This window comes from Leuresthes tenuis, unplaced genomic scaffold (genome assembly GCF_036924035.1).
Source record: "Leuresthes tenuis unplaced genomic scaffold, fLeuTen1.0.hap1 SCAF_9, whole genome shotgun sequence".
Taxonomy (NCBI): domain Eukaryota; kingdom Metazoa; phylum Chordata; class Actinopteri; order Atheriniformes; family Atherinopsidae; genus Leuresthes; species Leuresthes tenuis.
In genome coordinates this window covers 15902622-15929836 of record NW_027325363.1, presented here as the reverse complement: position 1 = coordinate 15929836, position 27215 = coordinate 15902622, and the positions used below count along the sequence as shown (strand labels likewise).

At 39.8% G+C, this 27215-nt stretch overlaps 2 protein-coding genes across 2 annotated transcripts in view; one reads left to right on the top strand and one right to left on the bottom strand.

The window, feature by feature from the left end:
• The first annotated feature begins 521 nt into the window (after nt 1–521).
• On the top strand, nt 522–4808 carry bcap29 (B cell receptor associated protein 29). Its single transcript, XM_072392551.1, has 8 exons — nt 522–600; nt 1036–1132; nt 1289–1389; nt 1999–2146; nt 2225–2360; nt 2450–2552; nt 2686–2786; nt 3656–4808. The coding sequence occupies exons 2-8, from the start codon at nt 1041–1043 to the stop codon at nt 3689–3691; spliced, it is 717 nt and encodes a 238-aa protein (XP_072248652.1). The 5' UTR covers nt 522–600; nt 1036–1040; the 3' UTR covers nt 3692–4808.
• Nucleotides 4809–6812: 2004 nt separating this feature from the next.
• LOC140314383 (solute carrier organic anion transporter family member 1C1-like) overlaps nt 6813–27215 on the bottom strand; it is a 34095-nt gene continuing 13692 nt past the window's right edge. The window contains exons 4-15 of the mRNA XM_072392549.1: nt 25068–25200; nt 24767–24888; nt 24546–24692; nt 22287–22385; nt 19143–19391; nt 18387–18551; nt 17399–17594; nt 16095–16260; nt 15653–15825; nt 10900–10964; nt 10640–10757; nt 6813–9176 (exon numbers count right to left, since the gene is read on the bottom strand). Coding sequence (XP_072248650.1) covers nt 8939–9176; nt 10640–10757; nt 10900–10964; nt 15653–15825; nt 16095–16260; nt 17399–17594; nt 18387–18551; nt 19143–19391; nt 22287–22385; nt 24546–24692; nt 24767–24888; nt 25068–25200 — 1871 coding nt within the window. The 3' untranslated portion in view covers nt 6813–8938. The remainder of the gene's footprint in view (nt 9177–10639; nt 10758–10899; nt 10965–15652; nt 15826–16094; nt 16261–17398; nt 17595–18386; nt 18552–19142; nt 19392–22286; nt 22386–24545; nt 24693–24766; nt 24889–25067; nt 25201–27215) is intronic.

Here is a 27215-nt window from a genome sequence, read left to right as displayed (position 1 = left end):
AATATGACGGGTATTACAAATAGTAAAAACTACCAAAGTCATGCTTGTTTGCAAAGAATAGAGAAATTACACAAGTTAGAATATCATAGTAAAACTTTTTGTGTTGGCTTGAAGGCAACATTATTTATAAATCTTTTTTATTATTTTTTTTATTGATAATTATAACGGTTTCTGGTACATAATATTAAACATGCGTCAAAGGAAATTGCTCTGTTTAATTTCAAATCGGTTTTAAGTTTGTCAAAAGCGGCGGAAAAACATAGTGTTTCAATCCGCCTTCAAAGTAAAAGTGAAGATATGTAGTAGGGATTCATTTGAAAAGGATGTTGCAACCGACCTTTAAAGCATTAATTAGTAATACATATCGGTAGATTAACTGATGCTGGAAACTTGAATATAGTTTGCATTTTTTTGGTGACGAAAAAGCCAACTAACGAAAAAGCCTAAATTGGATTTCTTGTGAAAAAAAATGGACCGGAAACAGTTTTTTAAGAGGATTTTTGGAGCCAACAGCGTTGAAACAGGAAGAGAGGGACAGGAAGGCAAACTTTTCTCTGTGGAGTTACTTACAGTCAGTATTTTGGTCGATTTCTATTGTCGGTAAGTCGCGTATTTTATCGTCGAACTGTACCCTGAATTACTGTCTTATTGGTATATTGAGTTAAACGGAAGCCACTTAAGTTAATGTTAATGTTAGCACTAGCTAAAAGCTTAACGGGGAATTAGGTTTATGGTTTTGAATGTGAGCCGAGGGAAGGTGCTAAATATTCCCGTAAAGCGAGATATTTTCTCCAATAAGTTTAAAAAATCTAGGAAAACTATATTATAGTGGCGCTGTAATGATAAGATACAATACAAGTAGCTTGCCATAGTGGGCTGAATCCTCTGTTAGTTTAAGGTATCTCAACTGTGAGTATAGTGGCTGTTTAGTTAGTTAAATGTTCTTAAGATACGTAATTTATCGGAGGAGCAGCTCAGCCCCTGTTCCTGTTTCCTCTTTAAGGTTTAAGTCTGTTTGCATCCACTTATCTTCAGAAACGATGACATTGCAATGGACTGCTGTGGCCCTCTTTCTATATGTGGAGATAGGCATCATTGTCATCCTCTGCTTGCCCTTCATCTCTGCCAAGAGGTAAGTAACAGTAGCCCACAATCATGTGTGTTGCTGTACAAATAAAACAGCACTTTTGTGGTAATTCTGAAGGAAGAACAACAAAAACCTAAAGTAATATTCTGTGCTGATGTGTGTACGAAGCTTTCTGTCTATAATTGCTGTTTAATTTCGCAGGTGGCAGAGTATTTTCCAGCTGCGCATCTGGAGCTTTGTGGCAAGGTTCTGGAACAAAGTGTTTCTCACCATGATCATAGTGCTTATTGTTCTCTTTCTTGGTAAGAATGAAGTCATCTTGTCATTCTTCTTCTTAGATAACCAACCAGTGAGCATCATTCTCTTAACAAAGACCTCAAAATATCTCAAGTGTCTTTTCACCCAGCTAATTTTAACATAAGCGTAGCACAAAATACAAATTTGTGTTCCCATTTTGATAACTTCCATTTTTATAAGAAATGATAAGGAATGACGATAAGTGTCACTGCACTTGCGGCTTAATGCGCTCGAAACAAAAAAGAAAGCCTAGCTTTTAAGGATAATTGGATATGGAGACATTATGTTATTGAATAAAGCTTCTAGGACAGCGTGATGGTAGTAGTTGTGCACATCAATGTAACAAAAGGAATTCTATTTAGTGCTAGTACTTCAGTGTTATAGCTTTGATCCACATCTTTTGACATTTTTCAAGGCAAAATATCCCAGGGAATACTTACAAAGCAGTTTCTTTTTCATTTTGTTCTGGTATAGTTTGAGATAATTGGTGTGTAGGTGATGATATAGCTCTTACAACAGCTTTAATATGTTCTGAGCAGAAAAACTCTTCATGAAGATTGTACACAGATATTTAAGAATGTCCTGCTCCGCTTGTAACTCATCTCTCTCCTTAGACGCTGTGCGTGAGGTGAGGAAATACTCGGCGAAAGAGATCGGCATGGATGCCAAGCTGCAACCAAATATGTTTGACCACTTGCACATGAAGCTTTTCCGAGCCCAAAGGAACCTCTACATCTCTGGCTTTGCTGTCTTCCTCTGGCTGTGAGCATCTGCCTTTAGCGCAGCCCCGTACGGCTACTTTGAGCTCAGCCTTCCTCTCACCCTGTGTCATTCTTGCAGGGTTATGAAGCGAATGGTCACTTTATTAAACCAACTGGCATCTGAGTCGGGAACTACGGCCGCTCTTCAGGCGCAGGCTGACGCTGCTAACCAGGCAGCTGAGAAGTACAGAAAGGACAGCGAGCTGCTGAAACAAGTAGGCGTCAAACACATCGGGACATACAGCATATCCGCACACTGTATTATTCTGTATTCTTATAATTCACGTAATTTGATGTATTTCAGGCTCTGATGGAAGGGCAGGGTGATAAGGCGACTGCTGAGGGCATGGAGCTGTTAAGAGAAGATGTGGGGAAGCTGAAAGAAGAGCTGAAGACCTCTGGAGATGGTTAGTTTTCATGTAAATGTACACATTCCCACCATTCTTCTGTACCGACCACAGGGAAGTTGATGTCACAACTGCAGACTTGCTACTTGCTGCAGGTAAATGTTTTGTATTGACGGAATCCTTTCATGCGCAGCCCTGAAGAAGTCCCAAGCAGAGGCAGATGTCTTGAAGAAGCAGATGGACGGCCTCGCCAGGGAGTATGACAGGCTGCTGAAGGAACATCAGGAGCTTCAGGTAATGCTTTGGTCAAATGAAACAGGACAGGGGCTTCCTGGCTGATTATTTCACAGAAACAGTTGTTCGCGTGTTATGAAGCTTTTCATTTGTCACCAAGCTTAGCGTTCTGGTGTTGGACTGGATCAAAAACCACAGACACAGCAGCTGATTATCAGAATGAGTCGATAAACATACTCCTTCCCAGCCACAGACACCTCGTGGCTGCTCCGGGTTTACATGGGTGGTTTTACTATTTGGTGCATTGGGTTTCATTTCCAAAAGTACAGAAACAGACCTGAAGTGTCCTGCTCTCCGATGCACTTTTTATGTTATTTTTTTAGTTTAAGACGAGTAAATCACGAGTAAAGGTTATACAAAAAAAAAGGGGGTTGGGAGCGTACTGTAATTCCTCTTTCCAGGGACCTGGAATACTTTATTCTTTGCACTAATGGTGAAGTCTGGTGCAGTTCTGAGGAAAATGTAAAAGTTTTTTTTTCTTTTTTTTTCCAGTGAAAGTTCAAATCTACATGACTGCACAACCACCGCATTCAACACACTTGTTTCTTAGCGACTGCTGCATTTTGCACGTTAGCATTTTGCTCATCATCGTTCGGCTGCTCAGTACTCTGCGGGGTGATGCTGTGACTTCACGCTGTTTACCTTCTAATTTCATTTTTTCTTTTAGTTCTCGTGACTTTTAATTTCGATTTTTAGATTACTCGTTAATTACCCGTTGGCTGTAACCGGGTCCTCGGTCATCAATTTCATTCCTCCCCATGTAAATTGCAGTCTGGAATGACAATAAGCGTCTGGTTGCTTCTGTTTTTTTTAGCCTTGCGTGATACAGCACGGTGACTGACGTTTGCTTTTCATACCCTTATTCTCAGAATCTTCAAGATAATGGGACCAAAAAGGACGACTAGCTGGAGCAACTGATCTCCAAGTCACAAGAGTGCAACTTCACCACACTTTTCACCCTCCTACAACACACTGTCATTGTTTCTAATCACAAAATCGAGTTTGGCTTCTCTTAAGAGCAGAATTTTGGCTGAAAACGGTTCTAGTTGGTTTTAAATCGGCCATTTAAAAAAAAAATTGTTGGTGTAGCGGACTGGCATAAATGAAACGTGTCATACTTGGTGGTTTCCTGTTTCTAGCTGCTGCAGCGTAACTGAGAGGATTGTCTTTTTCAAGCGAATGCAGTCTGCAGGTTAATTGGGCAGAATAATAGTTGAGCTGGTGATTGACCTGGGTGCGATCACAGAGCTCTTGCTGTGTGTTCACAAAGGCGGGCGATTTGCTCCACTCGTTCTAGCCCCTTGTTCGGTGGAGCTTGGAATAGATGCTGAAAGCCAGAGCAAGCTGTCGCCGCAGTAAACATTTCTAAATGTGTTTTTTTTATGTTAATGGCTCACATCGATATTGCTGTAGCACGCGGGGACACCCTCTTCACGCACTTTGAGTCTCACGACGGGATGTAAATCTGATAAAGTTTGCACAAAGAGCTTCACTTAGACAAATCAACTTGAAACATCTGTGATGCACTTCAGTCAGTGCTCTGTACGCTTTTACATGATTGTTATGAAAGATAATAGTGGGGGGGGGGGGTCTTAACATCTTCATTTCGAATCACTTTATTTCTCCCTTTAGGTTTTGTCCTTAAACCTAAATTTAAACCTGCGTTTGCTGATTGAATTCCACCATACAAAATAAAAGTAGAAATATGTAAGGATATCAAACGTGCATTTGTAATGAATGAAAGAATGTCTTTAGTGTCCAGATTCCTTTTAAAAAAATTTTGCTGTACGTACGCTTCACGATTATTTCGTCACGAAACAGGAATGTATTTGTTTTGTTATATTTCCGTTAATCGGACCAAGCTATTTCACTGTTGGGAGGTAGGGATCGTAATTAGCTGTAAGTTGTAAAGGAAGTTTTTTTTTTTTATGGGCTTTACCACACTTACTCATAAACGTGTTCTTATGTTTCTGTTGTACAAAGAAATCCGATTGAAGTGCCTTTTTTTTCTCTTTTTTTTTTAGCAGCTTGTCAGACATTTTCTCTTAATAAAGTTCAGTTTTGTCATCTTGTGTTGAATCTTTTTCTCCTTCATCTTCGCACCGAAGCGTCTCACGAAAGCACGTCTAAGAAATAACACCAAAAACATCACTTGATTGCGCATCAAAAGTTTTATTTGTCATTTCTACATTGAAGATATTCTCTGCATTTTGTCGTAAATGCAGGTAAACGCCTTACGATGTCGAGATGAGTTCCTTCTCGCGTGCTGCTCCTCTGTTCGACTGTGTGGAACTGAACCTGAATTCCAACATAAAGGCAGTACAGTCCAGGCACACTTTAAGCGGACGAAACATTACGTTGTGGAAGTGAACGGGATTCACACTCTTTGCCAGAGACTAAACCCTGGACACGTCATTGGGAACGTTCCTCTGCCTGTTTCGAACACACTGATGCACATCTGCTGTATCATATATGGAAAACTAAAAATTACAATAACAAACGAGAGCTCCTTCCTGATCCTTTTGCAGTTGTGAATGGCTTTTACGCGTCTCAGTTAAAGCCGTTTCAACCCACTTCAGCATATGTAAAAACCGTAGTTCGCAGTTTTACTTTTTTTTTTTTTAAGACCTTAACAAACAAAAATGAGGAAATAAAAAATAAATAAATTCCCACCTGTCATACCTTGACACGAGACGAGCATTCCCGATACAGACCAGGTGTAGCTCAAATACGGCTTGATTCTGTTTAGACTTTGTCATGGATTTAAAAGTTGAATTTAAAAACAAAAAGAAGAGACCACCACACGACTTTCATTTACCTTCCAGACGCCAGCTTCTTCACTGTGGGGAATCAAACAAAATAACAAAAAAAAAAAACAAGGTATTCAGCAAACTGAAAACCTCTTTTCAATATACCCCTCTTTGGCATATTTCCCATTTTGTTACATTGCAATCTGTAATTCCAATGGATATGTTTTTGATTTTATGTAATTTACCCACAAAGAATAGTCCAATCTTTTGTAATAATAATAATAATAAAAAAACTTAACTATTTCATTCCCTTTGCGTTGAAACCCTAAGTTATGTTGTGCTTGTAGTCATCTTAAGAAGTCACATAATTAGCTTTATTAAGTGCAGCTGTGTGCAAGGGTGACATGATTTAAGTATGTTACATATACACACACCTCTTGTCAAAGCCTACACAGTCTGCAACACCATTAGGTCGTCGTCACAATGAAGATCGAGAGATTCTTAGCGAACAGTTAAAGAAAAGCATTTATGCGTATCCAACGCTCCCGTTATCCCTCCGAGAGCGAGCGAATAAAGAGAATGTCGCACCACTACAAATCTGTCCACAAGTGGCAAAGCGACAAACCACAAAAACTCCTATGAGGCATTGATCAAAGAGGTAACAAAGAGGCCAAAGGAGCACTTTAAGCCGCAAAACTGGGCTGTCAAGGGAAAACGGAGAAGTGAGAGTGGGACATTTCAGTACGGCAACGAGCCAAAGCACATTGCTAAAGCAACACCAGAGGGGTTTCAGGGGAACCATTGAAACACGCTGAAATGGCCTCGTTAAAGCGCCGACGGAGTGAGTCTGTGGCAGGACACGAAGATTTGGCCGTACACCGTTCAGCTTGAAGGAGTTTTTGTCTCAAGGAATGGGCTCGATGCAGACCGCTGCCACAGCTTCCAGTTGTAATAGGAAGTGGGAACAATGCCAAAGGGACGAGGCACCGTCAGCATCTTCTGTTTCAGTTGGGCGATACCACAGCTTCAGGTTTTAATCCTCTTAAGAGCAAGTAACTTCATGGCAGCATTTCATTTACAGGTACTGATTTAGAAAAAAAAAATTACTATCATATAAAGAGACCAAGTTAATCATTTCTGAGTCAGTTACTTGTAAATATATCACAGCTTTCAGTCCCTTCGATGTTCTCCACGTAAGGTTGCGTTTCAGACTCCTCTTGAAATGGATCCAGTCCATTTTTTTTTCCTCAGTGAATGTCTCAGAAAGGACACGAGATACATTTTACAGTCCTTTATTCATTATAAAGTAGCAAAACAATACAAAAATCTATTTTAGCTAAGTTGTAGTGAGGAATTGCATGTAAAAATAATCCTGAAATAAATATGAACTCTAGGGTTCACTCTAACACTCTGAAACATAAATGAGGGAAAACCTAAAAGGGTCGGGGGGGGGGGGGGGGGGGGCATAAACCTGTGCACGTGCTGCGTGAAATCAGACAGACGGGAGGAATTTCTTCTCTTTTTTTTTTTACTGTGGCGGTAAAAAGAGCAGGAAAGCCGTGCCTCTCATTTATCTCAAGGGAAACATGAACTCATTTTAAAAAAAAACAAAAAAAAACCCAAATCGTGTCATTAGTTTCAAATTTGGGAAGATTGAGATTGCCAGAAATGTATGGGCCAGGCCTTTAGAGGCCTCTTAGAGTTTAAGACAGACATCTTAAGATTGTCTTTTTCGTTTTTTTTCCCAAAGCTCTTCAGCTTTCCTGGGTTTCCGGATCACGCACTAACCCTGAACCGATGTGCTGTACATTCTCAAAAGTATCTCGAAAAACATTGATTTTGCTTTAAGAAATCCCTGATTTCACAAAAAGGGGTTCTGATTCTGGAATGAAGCCTTAGGCGATAGGTAAGTCTGACTTGGAAAAACCTGAGAGGAGAACACAATGTTTCAGGGTTTTGGCACAGCCAACCTCTTTCATACGAAAAGAAAAAGAAAGGAAAATACACAAACAACTGACCATTGAAGCACATGTAACAATGGCTGAAGGCGTGGGAACAGAACTCACAGACCCACTTAGAAATCTGCAACAAATAAACATTTCCTGCGGTAACAGCTCACACACAGTGACTTTGTTTTCACCCCAAGGACTCATACAACACATAGTATAGCAATAATTAATGTTTCAACAGTACACACTCTGCCTCTTCCAAGGCACAACAGTGGTTATTTTACACCAGAACCTGGTGAGCCACATGGAGATTCTTCTTAATACTAATTATCAGTCTTCAAAGGAGCTCAGTGTGCCTGGTTTTCCTCAATTATACGTTTCAAAGACGAGAGTTTGGGGGGTAAGAGCACTGCCTCCTTGTGGACATTGTGGATATTGAATTCCCAACAGCCTCCTCTGCACAATCACGTTACACTAAAACACCACTTTCATTTTTTTTTTTTTTTTTTTTTTAAGAAATGAGGAATACCGAAGTTCACATCCAGAGGTACACGACACAAACTGCAATACAATCAGACCAAACTTTGGGCTTTAAGTAAAAGGCAAAAGTTTTAAAGTCACTCAGAAATAAACTTTTTCTTCTTTTTTTTTCCTTTTTTCTTTTTCCATACGAGCATGAAGACGTACAGCTTGAAATTTTAAAAGTGAAATGAACTATCGTTCAAATGTCTACGTTCAAAATTGCTCACCCACCAGCGGGGCAGATGGCACACAGTTGGAGGTAACTGTTGAGTGAATGAGGCACATACTGTAGACTTTAACTCGCATGAACACAACCGCCGAGTCCTTTCAAAGGTTCCAAAGTACACATCTAAGCATGTACTTCCACGACCTGTTTAAGAATCGGCCTGACTGTTTCCTGACTGTTTCCTGACTGTTTTCCTCATGCTTCGCGTCCCGCTTCTGGTTCTTAAGGCAATTTCACCTCCGTTCGGTAGCATCGGCTGCAGGGAAACGTCTACTTGAAAGAACAATCCTACAGAAGCAGCTCGTAAATGCTGGTGTTCATAATTGTACTGTCTTGCAGGAGCTTGCACGAATCACATTTCCTCTCTATTCTCTGCGCCAGGATAAAAACTGAAATATATCTTCTTCTTTTTTTTTTCTTTAAGGAAAAAAACCAAACAAAACAACAGCATGTACATTCAAGAAATACAGCAGGTATATGAAATTTCGGTCATATTCACGACACCCGCACACGCTCAGTAGTACAAATATAGATTTTTATGCTTTACATTAGATGATTGAACACAACTTGGGATTCCCTGCAAATCTCTTGTGTGCGAGTGTGCGCCCCCCGGTGGACAGACTGACACCGTACACGTTTTGTGTGCGTAAGCACGAGAAAATCGTCACGTGTAAGAGACCAGTGGCATCAGTTCTGCCAGGTGTGTCACAGCCGGGTGTTCCTATCTGTGCTGTTGTCCGAGTTGTGTGCCGGTTGGTCGGAATTTGAGATCACAAACTCTTCCTTCCTGAGCGCCTCCAGCTCAGTTCCACCATTAGTCAGGGCCCCATGCAGCGCACTTCTTTCCTCCTTCTTCAGCTGTCGACTGAGCAAGATGAAGCCCGGGATGCAGATGATAAATGAAATAGTCCGCAGGCTCAGAGTCAGGCCCAGGTAAGCAATCCTGTAGTGGAAGAAAGTAAATCAATTTCACTGACTTGTTCAAATGACTTTTTTCTTTATTTTTTGAGCTGTTGACATGAAAGGAACAAGGAGGCTTTTAGAGCTAACAACAAGGCGTCCCCTTTTATGGCCAGAAATGGTGAAATAGTTCCTTACAACACTGTAGTAGGGCCCCAGCAGGTTTGAAACGTATAGATGTCAATTTTTCCACAAAAACCTTTAAAAAAAAAAAGCTATAAAGTGACTTTAAAGCAGAAACTTGCACATTTTTTGTTAAGAACTGATGTTGCGTTGTGACTGTAAAATGTTTTTGTCCTCCGTTTTCTACCAACTAGGAGTTTATGTTTTCAGAAAAGGAGCTACAAGTTGTTGCTAAGCATTGGTCACTTGTCTTCCTCGTCTTGTATTGTGTGCCTGAGCAGGGCTCATTTATTGTCCAGTGAGAGAGAATTGGCCAAAAATAAACTAATTAACTCAATAGTAAAGCTTCATCAGAGAATGGGGTTCCTCCTCCAGTTGTTTGATGCAATGCCACTGTGTTTAAAACAAACCTCCGTCTGAGCCCTGCACGTGCACAGCCACCGTTTACAGTAATACAACCGACTTTAGAGGCTGACAAAAGACAATGCCAGAAGCCACTGGAAAATGTGTTGAGGTCAATACGTGTGCGATGTAATGCACACTGGATTTATTACAGTGCCATGTAGTGTAAGACAGGAGAGAACGTTGTGCAGGGCAGCAAACATTAGAAGAACTTATTTCCTTTTTAGTCTAAAATGGAACTGAGCGGGCTAAAGGAGAGCTGATAATTAGAAGGTTATAACCATGTTTCAATTACTGCTGAATAACATCATACAGATGAACATGCTGCTCTCGGTGTATTGTGTCTTTTCTGTTAGTCATGAAACAGACCACTGTTGCTTAAAGCAAATGTCTGGAATATATAAGTTTTACTATTGGAGTCAACCGTAGCTTCAAACTCCTCCAATTTACTGCCGACACAGAGCAAAGGAAGAAACGATTACGATTGTATTCTTTTCATGAATTTAAAACAACTGCTTAAGTAACAGAGCCAACCGAAGCTAACGTGGCAAAACAAGAAAGCTAATCAGTTATTACACATGGATGGCAACAACGAGGCTGTATCTCCATCAGTCCCTGTTGTTTCAGCAGTAAAAATCCAATCTGATGTTTATTGTTGTCATGCGTCTTGCTCAGAAATTTAATCTCTTCTTCCTCACATCCTCTCAATGCGTTGCCCTGGGTCTTTTTACTGCATTTGCTTCTTTTTTTAAATGAAGCTTTATTTATAGTGACAACAGTTTCTTTTTTTCCTCACCCAATTTAAGAGTAATAGTGGCAATGTCTTGTAATATTATTATTATTATTATCATCATCTGCACAAACTTCGCTAGTGTTGCTTAAAATCCACAAAGATTATAACAACATGCATGTGAGTGCTACCTGTAGGCAGTAGTGTTGTAGATCCTACAGGCTCCTATACCTCCACATCTCTTCTGACCCCATTTGAGACACGTGGTGTCAATGATTGCTCCGAAGTAGATGGGGGCCGGAATCCCTGCTGCAGGACCAAAGATATATATATATATATATTTATTTTTTACAATTAAACCAAAACACACCAGATCATCATAGATTTAAAACCAGGAAAACACAGTTAGTCTCGACCCTGAGTCACTTAAATGTGGCCACAACAAACTTACCAAGCGTACGTGTTGCCAAAGCATGGAAACCCAGAGCCAAAGATTTCAGCTGAGGTTTGATGCACCTGCGTGAACAATAATAGAGGATATTCTTTTTTAGGGTGTATGATCTGTTATAAACTTGTGAGAAACAGCATTAAACAGAACATTCTTAAGTAAATCAAAGTCCTCATACATACATACACACTCACACACACACACAAAATCAATTTAGCCTTGTTGACATGATACAAGACTCGTCATTGGTGGGAAAAAAGCAGACAGCGAGGTCAGACAGGAAATATGCGCCACAAAAAAGTGGTGGAACCAATATGACATGAAATCAAAAATGACTTTGTTTGCCTGAAAGGGGACTAAATAAAGGGTCATTATAAAAACACGCGCAGGGTGGAGCTGTTCAACGATCTGCATGCACTGTGAGAAACTGATAAAAATGAGACAGTTGGTTCAAGCTACAAGAAGAAGTTATGAGCCAGGCTGAAGGAGCGGGTGCTACATGTAGCCTATCATTGCCGAGGGACTGCACATTAGCCATCGGGTTAGTGTGTGTGCCCTGATTAGTATAGTTTTAAATCACCCATCCACAGAATTAGGGAAAAAAAGCTTAGTCATACTTAAGCTGTGACAGAGCTTTTCATGGCAAAAAAATAAATAAATAAATTTTTATGACAGTTCATGACAACTGAACTGTGACTAAGGGGTTATTCTTAATCCTTTCACAAATAATGCTCTTAAGCAACTTAAGCGCTATCATCGGGTTAAATCAAGCCACCATAAACAGAACAAATTTAGACACTGAGGTATATAACGTCTATTCAAGGAGAAAATACACACACCATGCTATGCCTAACGATGGCAAATCATTTCTTATAACAAGCTTTTTTAAAGCCACGCATTGCCTCTAATCTCTTGGACTATCTTTGGAGGAAGTGACTGTGCAGATACTGTATTACAAGAGTCTGTACAGTAAAATGGAGCGAAAAGAGCAGAGAAAACAGCACAAAGTAATTGCATTTGTGTCACGCTTTGCATTCCAGCAGATCAGCTGACATGGCTTCAGGAGATCTTGTGTGCGTGGCTTTAAGTATGTTTATGGGTTCTCGTGTCATAATTGCCTCAACGTTTCTCCTCTGAATAACTATTTTTACTCTATAAATACACCTCAGTACAGAGATGGATATGAGACAGCAGAGGACCACAAAAAAGAAAAAAAAAAGTAGGGCAGGATCAGTATAAAGTCTCATCTGATCTCTTTATAAAGATTTTGCCAGCAGAGGCTGCTCTGGTGCAAAAGATTTTATGACTGGTACACAAGGCTTTATTCTGGACAGAGATATATAGAAACTGTGTGTTTTCTAATATAAAACTCGTAGGAAAACCCTTACAAAACCACAATTCCATTAAGTAGATTGTCTTCTTTATCTTTATACAAAGCGTGACTCGTACTGTGTTTGGATGGAGCTGCTGTGCAATACTTCAATAAGTCATGTTACACTGTGCAGGAGAAAGCTACTCTGACAGACTTTCACTGACAGACTTTTTCACTGCTCACCCTGACTTATTGCAGTTAGAAAACATTAGCAGCTTGTCTCATAATCCCCTTGAGAAAAAAAAAAAGATTGTCATGACCTACTTCCTTCATATGAGAAGAGCTAGTGGTCATAAATAAATGACCGATCTTTCGTGACCATCATATGTCATTCCGAGAAACTTGTTGATTCACTCTGCAGTTAAATGTATGTTAATACATTTAACAGTTAAATGTATGTTAATACGTATGTATGTTAAATGTATTAACATACATTTGTACATTACAAATGTTAACATACATTTAACATACAGCTGTTAAACGTATGTTAATAAACATACATATATTACAGAATTTAGTTCAACTGAGATTTGCTTTGTTTCTAGTTGTCAGTTCTTTATCAACAATCATAACTAAAAGTAACTTTTTACTCAGGAGCACATCATAGGTGCCAATATCTGTGAGGAAACAGTTTCCCGCTGTTAACCTAAAGATAACCTGCGTCCACAGAGGCTGTTGGTAAACTCATCGTCTTCCTGGCCTCAGCAAGATTTCAGAGATTTGCCTTAAATTTTAGATCTTTAACATGTTATTTTCAAGCAATTTGTTCAACAAAGGCCTGGTAATAAGAAAGTCAGGCAGACATGAAGTCTACAGAAAGTGATCAGAGACCCTGCTCTATCGCATGTAAAAAAAAAAAAAAGATAAATCTCAGTTTTCCTTTTAACGTAACAAAATCAAAGTAGCACATTGTGTGATATGACACAGAAGGACAAACTCAATAACCACTGCAAACAGAGCAACAAAAGTCCAACTAAACTAGTGCAAGGCAGTAAGTCATAGTCACAGGGATCTGTTTGAGCTTCTCCTGATGGTGACGAATGACATCACTTACAAAAGAGAACAACAATTTGAGCCTAACTTCTGCATCAATCTGAACACATGCTAAACCACTTTACAAATGGACTGTAAACTGTGAAAACATTAATATTTCACATATACATTATCAATCTCAACCTCTCAGAAGCGATCACTTTCCACACATTGAAAAAAAGCCTCATTTGCAGACAAATTGTTCAAAATTGGCCAAATGACAACGGATCAGCTCCCATGTGCAGAGTTTCGAAACTCCTTTCTCAGCTCTGCCAGCTCCTCACCGATAAACAAATGCATCATTTTTCTGTTTTTTTGTTTTTTTTTTAAGGTGGTAGAAGTCATTTATACAGTAAACTGCTGCACTTGTGTCCATATGAGCATTTTAAGAATCTAGAAACAAATGTAGGCTTATGTGTCCTAGATGATGGAGCACTGAGCTGTTGGAGCTACTCCGAAAAATATCTCATCTTACAGCAAGGCTGTCACTTTCCTCATCTCTGAGAAAGCTGAGGCAGTAACAGTGACATGTGAGGACAACAGCTCAACTATCGACCATGAAATGTTATCGTTGTGTTTTGATAGAGTAGGGAGGGCTTGAATGCATGACCAGGGGTACCAGGTTTTTCTTTTCTTTCTCTCTCTTTTTTTTCCTTGTATGGTGAGTGTCAAAACCAAACAGACAAACAAACATATGTTTCTATGCCCACATCCATTCTTACGTGGGCATATCTGCCGTCGCCTAGGTTGCCGTCAACAGCTGTTGCAAGTCAGTTTATCCTAACAGGCGTGCAGAATGAAGATATAAAAGCCGTTGGTCGGCCAGTATCAGAAATTAATAACAGAAGGAGAAGAGAGAACTATTCTTTTAGGTTTTCCTCCTCCTTCATCAGCGTTAGCATAAGAACTGTAAAAAAGCCGTGGAAGGAGTTTGCCTCTTCGCTGATTTCTGCTCTATACGATTTCTCATTTTGAGGAATATGTGCTGTTTTTCAATTTGCTAGACAGCTCCGTTCATTCATCTTCTCCAAAGACTTCAGCTTTCCATTGCATTCGTCCGGTGGCTCGTTTCGCTCTCTGCACTGCTGTGAGTAAGTCGCATTAATCCAGTTCCGCCTCTTATAACGGTGTTCTGCAGTGACATGAGCCAATAGCTGGGAGGTGCATTTTACATTTTGTGTTTTTTAAAACTCAAAAGATTCAATAAAGGAACCGAGCAGCAAACTGCTCTTTCACTTAAAATCCCACAGATAATTATTTAAGATCAGCTCAAATTATGTCTATGAGTAAATGTGCCACACAAACGCATCATTCTATAATTCCATGCTACAAAGTTGTAGCATTTCTTATGCTCCATCTAAGATCAGCAGATTTCTGGCAAAAGTTTGAATAAACGAGGATTTCTTTGAAAATGTCTCTATAGTTCAATGCCACCAGTAATCAAATGAGTTATGCATGTAGTTATTCTACATATTCTCCTCTTTGCATGCAAGTATTCTCACATCTTCTTTTTAAAGATCACTTATCTTGTGCGATTGTTGGTTGCATCAGTTCATAAGTAGTAGTCCATACTGTATTATTTATTATTATACATAGTATTATTTTCTTCATTTGACACCATCTTTTAGAAGTGCTCATAATATAACGTTGCAGAAGCTTTTTGTTGGCAGCACACGGTCTTTAGTTTGACTTTTTATGGTATTTTAGACCACGGCAACGTGCAATGTAACTGCGTCTTAGATGGTTCAGAAGGGGGCAAAAAGTGGTCCTTGAGACCAACTATAACACAAATTGAAATAAAAGATAAAAATCATCACAGAAATCCCACATGCTGCAGATTGCTGGGTCACATCTTATTATAAAATGTGAAAAAAAACTAGAGGATCTTTCAAATAATACACGATGCTTTCCTTTTGCTAAAAAGAAAGATTTAAAGAAGGCAGTGACCCTCAGGACCAATGACATTGTACATCACAAACAATATATAACACAGGTGAACAAAGTTAACATTTGAGTTAGATCATAAAAGACATATACTTCTGCCCCTACAAACATTATTCCATGTAATACCAATTAAAAGCTACTAGCTGCAGGGTGATTAATTTCATTTGTTCATTTATCATCATGCTTATTTATTGGCTCTGAATTACTAACTTGAAAACATCGGCGGCACCAGACTGATTTCAAGAAAACTATCCCCGGCTTAAAGTGGCAAAGGTCGTTCAGCAAAAGTTAAGCAAGTTGCAGACTTTTTCACAAGTAGCAGGGTAGAGTGGCCCAGCATTTTCACACTGCACTACATGTATATATATATATATATATATATATATATTTTTTTTATGTGAATCTAACCTGATGAGAAGCATGTAGCCTGGAGTCCCCCCAAGAGAGATGATGAAGGAAGTGATGACAGAGAGAGCAAGGAAGTACGGGAACATCCTGTCGCAGTCGTCCTTTTCGGGGCACTGACCTGTACTGGCTGTGAAGTTACCAGCCACACCGACGCAGCTACAGTTAGAGAAGACCTGGAGAGATATGCACAGTTGCTCACACGAGACCATGTGGAGCAGGACGTAGATGCTAACATGCACACATTTATGAACTACCTACAGATTTATTAGTGGGGATGTGTGCGGTGCAGTGGTTTTACAGTTTTGTTTTTTTTTTGCTTTCTTCCAGTCAGAGAAGACACAGCATCTCCAAAATGTTGTTCTTTTTAGCACAAACCTGCTCACAACAGGGCTAAATTGTGGTTTGCTTCTATTGAATTGTTCCTCTGTCAGCTTCAACTTACTGTGTCCTTCCCTGAGCCTGCAGAGGTCGTGCAGCCAGCAAGACACGGAGAAACATATGTGATGCCGTTCTCCCCACAGACTGGGTCCCACTCACTCGACGAGCAAAAACAGTCTGAGTTGCAGCCCGTGAACACTGAGTGTGTATCATAAGATATGTCATCTATGCTGGAGAAAAGAGAGCAAAAACAGAAGTGCAACTAAATATTTCCCATGACATTAGGTGCTGGTATATACTTACATTAGAATATGTTCTTTTAAATAAGTCACAGCATAGATATGAGAAAAACAACAACAGGGCTTTAAATCCTTGAAATACATGTGAAGCATTTGGCGAATAAATATTGTCGATGAGGGGAACATTTGCAGTATTTTCTTGTGTATGTTGTGGTAGAAAACAAGAAGACAAAGCTCCTTCAAAGATAATTACATTGGAACGCATCACCTTTAAAGCTGACATGGAAAACTAAATATATATGTATATAAAATGATTAATATAAGTCACTTTTAGCATCTACATCTGGTTCTATACCCACCGAATATTAACCAGCGACAGCAGCCACTACCCCTGTGTGTGTGTGTGTGTGTGTGTGTGTGTGTGTGTGTAGAGCAGATGATGTTCAGTATTTTTGTTGAGCTTTTTGATATAAAGTCTCATCTGAGAGAAGAGGAAGGGGACCAGGATAATACAGCTATACACTGAGCTAAGCCTGACTATCAAGTCTATATAGCATAGAGAGGAGAAGAGGGATTATCAAACATTATGGCGACAAAGCAGAAATCTTGTTATTTCCAAACTCATTATCATTAGCTGGTTTCATTTACCGCCCTCTTTAAATCGCCAGAGTGCATCTCACTCATTTATCAAAATCGATAAAGAATTCATGAGGTATTAGAAATGCAATATTTTATTTACTGCATGCAGTGTTGTGCTTTTAATTGTGTGTGCGAGTTCAGCACACTCACTGCGGGTTAATTACCACCCTGCTTTTTTATCAGCTGTGTCATTTCATTTTGCGCTGCCGAGCAGCACTGGGCTCACTCAGAGGTTTTTAGTGTGCACCCGATATGTTCAAGAGCAGAGTGTTATCCACATATCCATAACCACATGACTGAATTAACTTTCGTACACATTATTTTTCATTAGATATTCAAAACCCCATTATGTCAGGAAATGGCTTTTCCCTGTTATTTCCAATAACGAGTTGTAGGATGTCAACATCGACCTCACAACACCGCGCTCACACATCGTGAACGCAGCGAGAGATCGTTTGCACTTGCAGAACGTGATTTTTTTGCAGCTCACCTGTTATACGACAGCGTCACCCCGGCTACCTTAGCATTCTCGCAGCTCATTGCGAAGAAGAACAGCGACAGGACGTAACCGATCAGAGAGGTGCTGAAGGCAAACTTGGCCGCTCCCATGATGTTCAGTTTCAGCCTCTTCATTAGCAGACCACCAGAAAACATACCCAGCGCCACGGCGGGAATATTGATCACACCTGAGATGACGAAAACCAGCAAAGACCATTAGCAGCACATTGTATATTATATCAGTTTGGATTTTCTTAAAACATACAGACAATTCAACTTTGCACTGTATACTAGCTTGGCTATAATTCCTTTTAGAACTGGGAATAACTACTGAGACACTTTCAAAGGGAAAACAAGAATCTAAATCTTTTTTTTTTTTTTTTGGTCTCATAACTACATTTAACATCAATGCAAAGTCACAGTCTTTGATCTATACACGTGTCCATAACTCTGGTCATTAATAGTGGATTCTCTTTCATATGCAGCCAGTCTGGTCAGTGCACAGACCTCTCCCTTAATGAGTCCACATGAACCTAGATGTTTTCATTTCATGCTCTGAACTTCATTAGATATTTCATTTCATGTTCAGAGCAGTTCTCATATTCACAAAGCTCCGGTCTCTGAGGCTGATGCAGTTAGTGGGTTGAATTAAAATATACAGCCAACTCACTTCTTTACCAGTATTGTTGATCTGAAGGTCTGCCTCATTTGAGAAATACAAAAACTACAAGGGGACTAGCTGCTGAAAGAATCCACAGACCATAGATTTGTATTCGTATGCATGTCGGACGTGTTGACCTCCCTACTTGACGTTCGAACTTATTTGCGCAGACGAAGCATACCCGATAGCTTTTTCTCCAAGCCGAGATGAGCCAAGCAGACATGGTTTCTCTGGTTCTGTTTCCTGATGATTTTCCCAGGAAGTAATACACTAGTAATTCATAAGATACAGAGCAATGTTCATGAAACATGCACCATACCCATCAGGAAGTTGGCCTTTGACGCAGACTGCCTGAAATGCTGCTCGATGTACTTGGGTTTGTAAGTGACCATGCCGATGAGAGAGTTCAGCTGGATGACTGTCACACATTGGTAGATCAGATACACGGGGTGTGCCAGCAGAGTTCGCAGGGTTGGAATGAAGTCTGTGGTGGGATTTAAAAAAAAAAGAAGCTGCGCTGAAACACAAACATATGGAAATGTGCAACTGCTCTATGTGACCGTGGCTGATAAACGGAAACAATCTTGAGCTGTTGCTGTGAAAGAAAGTGTCCCTCTTTGTCTGCATGAACAAAAACAGAACGAGCACTGTCTTGTGACGAAGTGAAACAGCTAGCAGAATAATTTGACGATGCCCAACTTCATCACCATCCGGTGTAATTAAAGTGTCGCTGCCGCAGTCGAAAAACAGAAAACTTCCTCTTTCATTTCAAAACGTCTTATTCATCAGGACTTACAACCCCAATTCCAAAAACAGCTGGAACGGCTTGTAAAATGTAGATTAAAACGGAACGGGATGATTTCCAAATCTCACCGAGCATTATTTCATTCACAATAGAACAGAAAGAGTATATCAAAGGTTGAATGGGAGACATTTTGCTGTGTATAAAATGAGCTTATCTTAAAGTTGATGTCAGCAACACATCTCAAGACATCCCAGCTTTAAATAACAGTCTGTAAACGTCCAGAAACTTTTTGTCCTCGGTGTGAGGAATGTCCTCTTTATCCACGCTTACCTTTGGCCATCTCTATAAAGCTGGTTTCTTCATCTGCTGGATACTTGTGCTTCTGATGGGGAGAGTCTTTAATGAAACTCGTCTGCTCCTGAGTGCACTTCTTTGGAACCCGCTGGCCGGATGGGGATATAGAGCGGGGCAGAAACCAGAACGGGATAGCGGAAAGCAGGGTGATGACCCCAGCTACGAGGTAGCCCAGCCACCAGGCCCCCACCCAGCGGGCGTCTGATGGGGTAATGGTGATGGTCTCTGTGTCAGGAGCATAGACGGTGAAAGATAAGTAAAACTAAATTTCAAAAGAATGGACATACACACACACACACATATATATATATATATATATATATATGTATTATATATATATATATTATATATATATATATATATTATCTAGTCTCTATAGCAGACTAGATAATTAAAATGTAAGGGATTTATGCTGGAAGCTTTGTACTTGGTACTCAACTTTTCTATCCACCTGTAAGCTGTCAGTTTGCGCATATTGAGGAGGAAAACTGGTATATTTTATTCAAGTGATAGCTATTTGTTTTCCTGTTAACTTCCTTTTTTAATAAAATGTTTTCTGTTTTGTAAATTGGCCCTTTGAGCAGAGCTCTTCATTCTTTCTTTTTTCATCTTTTATTTAGGTTGAGCGCCAAAGTGAAATTCAGTGTAGAATAAAGCAATCAACTTGTCTTGCTTCTCCTTTAAATTTTTTTTCCCTTTTTGGATTTTTTTCCTTTTTTTTTTTTTGGTTGTTGGTCACCTTTCTTGTCAACTCTGTGTAACTCTTTTAGTTCGTCCCTTCTCTCCCCCATTGCACTTTGTTTGATTATTGCCTCTCTCAGCTTGCCTCCTTCATTAGCTAAATGATGATAATCCTGCACACCTGCTCTGTGTGTTGAATTGTGCACACGCAGACTCTGATCCACTCTCTGCTGGATCTGATAATGTTGGGGCTCAGTTTTATGAATGAGTAGTCCTTTTACACAGACGACATTTTGAGCTCTAATGGTTGGAGTGGTGCAGGTGTTACTGAAGACACTGACGCTGCCTCTGTTGTATTCAAGAGTCTCAGCACGCACAACAGCAGGGACCAGATGTATGCACAATGCATATGTTCAAAGTCAATTTGACTTTTTTCACTCAATAATAGCTATTCGTGAGAGACGAATGTTTAATGGGAATCTGCTAACCTCACATCTCTCAGACATGGTCTGTCCTTTGTCCCAAGGGTCCCTTGTTTCCTCAGTTTATGGGAACATCAGCAAATGGTCCCACATTTGCCTGCATCCAATAAAGACCTTTTTCACACCAGACATTTTGACTCGTTGCAACATGAGAAGCACAGGTGTATTGAATGATGTCTGTGATTGCTAAGTTCCTTTTAGTGTCCAGAACAACTTGTCAATGAAATGGTGTGTCGTCGTCCCCCCCCCCCCCCCCCCCCCCCCCCACAGGGGTCGGGTCGCATAGTGCTTTCTGCTAAGGTTCCAAACTGAGTGAAATGAGCAGGAGTATTTAGGCGGCAGCCATGATAAGAGGATGTTCAAATTATTTAAAATACTCAGGAAAGGAGCTTTAGTGCTTCCTTCATTAATTCCTTCAACATAGGAAACAACGGATCATCCTCTATGAAAGCAAACAAGATAATTCCCTCTCACAAATCCTTGTGGTTGCAACGTTCAAGATGGAGCTCAGTTATTTCCATCCAGTCTTACGAGCTGTGATAATATTTCTCACATCTACAACTTCTTTCTTCGTGTTCAGAATTACAAACCCCAATAATTAAGAAATACTTTCAATTGTATTATTATACAAACCTCAGTGAAACAACTTTATTGAGACTGTTAGCTACAGTACTCGGTGTGCTTTTTGTAATGCCGCTGAACCACATCACAGTTTAAGCCGCGTGCACACCGCAATATTTTAAGCTAGATTTTCACATCTCAGACAAATGTTGGAGATTGCATTCGAATGACCCAGATCTGAAGTAAATCAGCAGTTCACACAGCGTTCATCAAGCGCTATGTGTGAAGGTTTCGATTTTTGTGGTTCAAGGAGACAACACAGTCCTCTACTGAATATTCAAGGTGTTTGATATTTTTAGTTTAGTTTTGAGTGAGCCGTCATGATGGGCTGCAGCCAAGGAAGGCGTAAGGGACGGGTCAGGGTACTCAACAGGGTGAGACTCAGAGACCGAAATTTATGAAGAGCAAACGGGATGGAGAGCACTGTGAAGACACTTTGATCTGAACAAGAAACTGAACAGAATTTGGTTAGATGTTGGCAAGAACAGCCATGTCCCTTTGATGTTTCCAGCATTCAGAGGTGACGGATTCTTTCTTAGGAGGAGCTGAAGAGTGAAACTGCAACTTTCTCTGCTGCATAAATAATGACCCCCAGGTCAGCGGTGTTGTGTGAACTGTGCTATGATTTCCAACACATTCCAAACACATTGTGTAGCTTTGGAAAACACTAAGAGGTCATTCCTTTGACTGTTCAATCCTATCCCAGGTGTAAAGCGGCCATCACTAATACAACACTCCATGTCCTCCTATGACACGCCAAAACATCTGTTGTGAAATAGGTCTATTCCCCAGCAATAATAGCACATAATGACAACATGAAAAACATGTTCCCCGTGTCTGCATTTACTGCATTTAGATTTTTTGGGGGGGTGATGTTGGGTGGCGTGGGTTCTATACTTCTTATCCAGTAATAATAAAAATCCAGGTCCTTATTTTCTACAAATGAAATGAGGAATTTGTCACAAGACGTGGCAAAGTAAAGGGTCGTTTTCTTTAATCTGCACACTGCTTGTTTTTTTTTGTTTTAAAACCCACAAAGTGTGATCTCACTCAGTATAAAGCCCAACGAATGTCTCCAAATATTCCTTTTTGCTCCATATTGGCTTAGTTGAGCTCTCTGTGAGTCTAAGATGAAGGATTAATGACAACACGTGTGTCTATACAGTTTGCAAATTAACAAATTATTTTGTCTTTATCATATTATCATGCTTTTTCTTGCTTTGTTTTTGTATTCAGCTTCTTTCTCCTTGCACTGCGACCACCTTGTTCTTGACCATCTATCTATCTATTTACCTATGTATTTATCCATCTATGAATAAAATGTGTTTCAACCTACCCATTTTTACAAATCCAATGTCCACATAGATTTTGGCACAAAGTGAGCCTAAAAGGTATCCAAAGACGGGACCAACCACAGAAATGGTCTGCACACAGCCTATGGAATGAGAGACACACACAGACAAAATGCTAAGGACTTTGTAAAAGCTTAGATGCAGCAGACCGTACAGAGCACTTTTATTTTGAAATGATTGGTTTACAACACACACATGTTTAAAACCTTTTGTCAAATCTCGATTTGTCTGGAAAAACATTTGCTGAGTAAGACTGTTCTTTTCCTGTAATACGCATAATCTGCTATTGTAGGATACATAAGAGTTTTACTGCAGTGCTCGTATTTGGAGAAAGAACAACACTGTTGCACATGGCAGAGCTTTGTGCCAGCATGGCATTATTACTAAGCAACTACACGGCGCTCTAAGAGGGCTGTGTTCACTGTTGCAAGTGAGTTGCATCTCAACATTTAACAGTTTCTCTACTGTATATGAAAACAAATTCATTACTATTACTATTATTATAATCGTGTTAATTTTACACTGAATATACAATCACAACATATCAACTATTCCATCTGGAGGACCATACGTTTTGGTGAATTTGAAGGATCTACGAAATGTTTCTGCTTTAAAAAGTCCTTTTTTTAGTCTTTGATAGTTGTTGTTGTTTTGATGACGACGGAATGCTTGTGCATATCACAATTTTTCAAAAAGAAAAAATAAGTGGAAAATCTCCCCACTCATCAGGTTTACTGGCAGCAGGTCAGGGACACGCTGGGATCTTGGGTGCACTTTAAAGAGTTTTTTCCAAAGTGAAATGGAGAGGAGTTCACTTATGTGTGTGAGACTGACTTTTGTAGTTAGGTTTCTAATCTTACAATTTCATAGATTGCATAATATAAGGTGGATTAACAGAGGAATCTCTGGACACAAGAGACAAGGCAGAAAACCAATATTTAATTATCATAATCTTTAGGCCCTGAGGCAGCAGTGCTTTAAATACAGGCTACGTGATTTTGAAGTTGAAATAACTGCATTGGCTCAGGAACACTACTGAAAATCATTGTCAGTGGACATAGTACGTCACTGCATCTGCAACTGCAATTAAAATTCTACCATTAAAAAAAAACCAACAACAACACAGAAACACTGCTTACTACAGGCTCCGTGTCTGAGCTGGCTTTATGTTCTAATAGAGTCTGTAGAGAGACAATTGGCCTGTGGCTTGACAAATTATGATTCTCATTGGAAATTATAGATGCTCGGTCCCACAAAAAACAAACAAAAACAAAAACAAGAAAACAAGGCTGCATGTTGTTTAATGTGTGAGCAGTTCTGTTGTCGTGAACATATTATTTCCAAGCTTGTTGTGGAGTTTTTGTGACACTAATAAAATACTGAGATGGGGTGCGACTTGTGGTGTGGCTTCATCAATGATGTGTGCTGAGAGGCGGCCATGCTGCCTGCTGGGTTCGGCTGGGTGTCATTATAGGATGCATAGTTTAAACCATGGTGGTAAAAGTGGCGATATCAGAAAACTACATGGAGTCATGGCCAGATCAGAACATTTTTACATCTGTCTCTATGTATATCTCAGACCTTTGTATAGCGATCGAAGCTGCGCATAAGAATCATTGGCATCTTAAAATGAAACCCTATATGGTGACCTAAACTATACAAAAATACTAAGTAAATAGTCAGGAAAAAAGAAAATGCACCTCTTTCAATAACAAGGTAACAAGACATAATAAAGGAAAATGATCTAGTCTTTAACAGGCCCTAAACTTAATTAATACAGCCTCAGAAAGACAGCAAAAAAAGATATTTTACAGTGTATTTACTCTTATTTTTCATTTATTTTTCACTCAAAACAGTTGCCAATCATCCCAGGTGTCCAAGTCCCAAACACAGAATACAAATCTACAACAGAATGCCTTACAAATGGGGGGTTCTTAGTTTTTCCGCATACAGATTCAGCATTTCGTTTAGTTTTTGTTAAATGAGTTCTGATACTTTGTAATATCGCAGATGATTTTGGGTGACTAAATAGGGTTTAAATATTTGAACACATTTCCAGATACCTAAAGCCTTGTATATGGCAAAGTCGACTTTCTTTTCCACGTGACTTTTTCTCTTTTTTTTAAATACTTCATTATTCTTTTCTATGACATAACCATGAACTAAGACAAGAATTGTAATGGCAATATTTTCTTTTATGTTTTTATATATGCATCTCTACAAGTGGGTAATGATTTTCTTACCAACATATAGTGCAGCGTTCTCCTCGGTAGCAAAATCATCTATGTAAGAGATTCCCAGGGGCTGAACAGGTGTCTCCCCAATCCCCCGCAAGACATTTCCCAGAAGCACGTATATCCACATAGACAGGTTAGACTCGCCTTCACAACCTGGTGGGAATAATGTGTGACATCTTTACGTCTGACTACTATTGTCATCTGTAAGCGTGTTGTGCTATTCTCACCTGAAGACGGCCCTTGAGGCAGTTTACCGTCTTGCGTTAGGTCTGCTGGGGAACCCACCCGACATGGAGATGGATTAAGGGTTGAGTTCCCCTCCCAGCGCACCGACGTTTCAAATTCATAACTATGAACAAAAGTACAGACAGTTCAAACTCAGAGGAGATAAAATATTCATTTAATATGGTTAAGAGCTTCACACAGAGCTGAAAGGAGATTTTATTAAGTAACATGTCAGCGATGGAGTATTCTTGCCTCGTGTCAGGGCTGTAGTTTAATTCTAGTAGCAATTGTGTTTTTACTTACCGTCCAATAATGAAGTGAGGCAGAGCAATGAGGAAGGTGCCGATAGACATCAATACGCATCCCACTGCAATGATCTTTGGCCTGTGGAGCTTGGCCCCAAAGTAACTCACGAAGGCTATCACTAACAAGTTGCCTGTAGGGATGGAGCCAGATATATCATTGATTTAGAGGGCTCCCAGAGGCAAAAAGAAAAAGTACAGATGATTGCCTTTTTACTTTTGTTTTCACTGTTGTCTTTTATAGTTTGGTACGGCTGTTGCAATTATTATTTATTTTTAGATTCTCTTTAGATCGGGAAAAACTGATGAGCCACTTTCATTTGCATTCAGTCGAGAACAAGAAACAGCCACAAAACTGAAAATGTGCCTTCCAAGAAAGTTATTTCCCTACCGTACATCCCTCAGTCATTGAAATATTCATTACACAGTGTGGATGAATATCATGTCATGACCAGTATATGACGTGCATTAAATTTTCATAGGACTGGCAGATGATGCACGCTGTTGACTGTTTGCAAAGATGTGACGCGTTATTTTCACGCTCTGAGAGTTTCATTAACTGTCACAGGTAGAAATTCAGCTGGTGCTGGTGCGGTATCGTTTGCTGCATTAGTGACTTAGAATGTCACATGACTTAGATAGGTGGCCTTGTAATCACGCAATATTTTCCTATTGCACCGGTTCGTTTATGAGGTGACATCATATCTTCCAACAACCCCAGTGTCCTATGTGCTAATGAGGGGGTCAGTACCTACAAGTACAGCAACTGTGTGAAGTTTTCTAAGAAGGTTGTTATAATTTAACACGTCCACTATGTTCTGTTCCTGATTGGTTTGTTGTGTGTGTTAGTTACTTGCTTTAATGATTTAAAAAATATATATAGATACACGTAATGTGCAGTGTATGGAGCCTATATATATGCTGCCAGTTACCTGAGCTCATCTGGATGTGATCTTTGCAAAGATAACATATATCATTATAACTCTCTCCACTCTTCCCTTCTCATTATTCCTCATTGGCCTCCCTTTGTCTTCCCTTTGCCCTGTTCTCCTCTCTTGTTTCTTGCACTTTCTTTTCTTCTTCACGCTGCCCTGCTCTGCCTCTATGTTGCCCTGGCAACAGTCCTATGGAAAAAGCTTGTTGCCTAGGCCACACGAGAGAAGCAGCTTTCATGGGAGATTGAGCGATAGCGGTAGCGAGAATCACAACATTCAGCTCTGACATTGACGAAGGTGTCACTGTTTTTTCTTTGGCAGATGCACTCGTGGACACCCACACAGGACTGAAAGTCACTGGAGTAAAAACGTGAATCGTCTTTCACAACTTTTGTGCCACCAAAGGGTCCAAATTGATTGTCTGATAGCAGAAGAAGTAGAGCAAATGATAGTAGATAATAACTTTTACCCCTCATGACCCGTGTTTCCATGGGTCTAATCTGTAGGATTAAACTTCAACTGAATGGACCAGACTTTCAGAGCTGTGTTGAAAACTGGTCAGGAGACAATTAGGGAACCACTAATAACAGGCAACATGTACAGCAACCTGAGATTATGACACAGTATTGCTGTGAGGTAGATCAACTATAATAAACTGTTTGTAAACCTGTTTTGGCCACATTTTTATTTCTTGTTTTAGAACACCAGATTTCTCTCACTAGAGCCTTAAAGAGGGTTTATACAACCTTTTCACATATGCAGCATTATCTCACGATACCTGTACACAGAGACTGGTTTGTTAAGTTGATTTGAGTTTCCTTCTGAAGGCAATCTTTTCATAAATCTCCTTTGCTACTCATGTTCCTGAAGGATCAGCTAAGTTTCAAAATCACACATCTTTCGCTTTACTGAGTAGAGTTTTCTTGTTTTCAGTCGGAGAAATTTACATAAACACCGACTATCTGTCAAAAGTAAAAAAATCGGCATACAATCATCCATTTTTCTGTTTTCTTGTCATTTCGGGTTGCACTGAAAAGAGTACATGTTCAATAGATGACCTAAGGCAGACATTCCCACTGTTGAAAAATGACTTGAGTATATACTGAGAGAAAGCTGTGAAACGATAAGACTCCCACTGCTTCCAACAGATTCACGTCAGCTGATGGTCACAAATAGCATTACTGGGGACAACGGACAGTAAATTAATACTCTTC

Bases quoted from the DNA above. Each gene is read 5' to 3' on its own strand.
- bcap29 (XM_072392551.1), top strand. From the start codon at position 1,041: ATGACATTGCAATGGACTGCTGTGGCCCTCTTTCTATATGTGGAGATA. The intron at 2,147-2,224 runs GTGAGCATCTGC...TCATTCTTGCAG, and splicing joins TTTGCTGTCTTCCTCTGGCT to GGTTATGAAGCGAATGGTCA. The intron at 2,787-3,655 runs GTAATGCTTTGG...CCTTATTCTCAG, and splicing joins AGGAACATCAGGAGCTTCAG to AATCTTCAAGATAATGGGAC.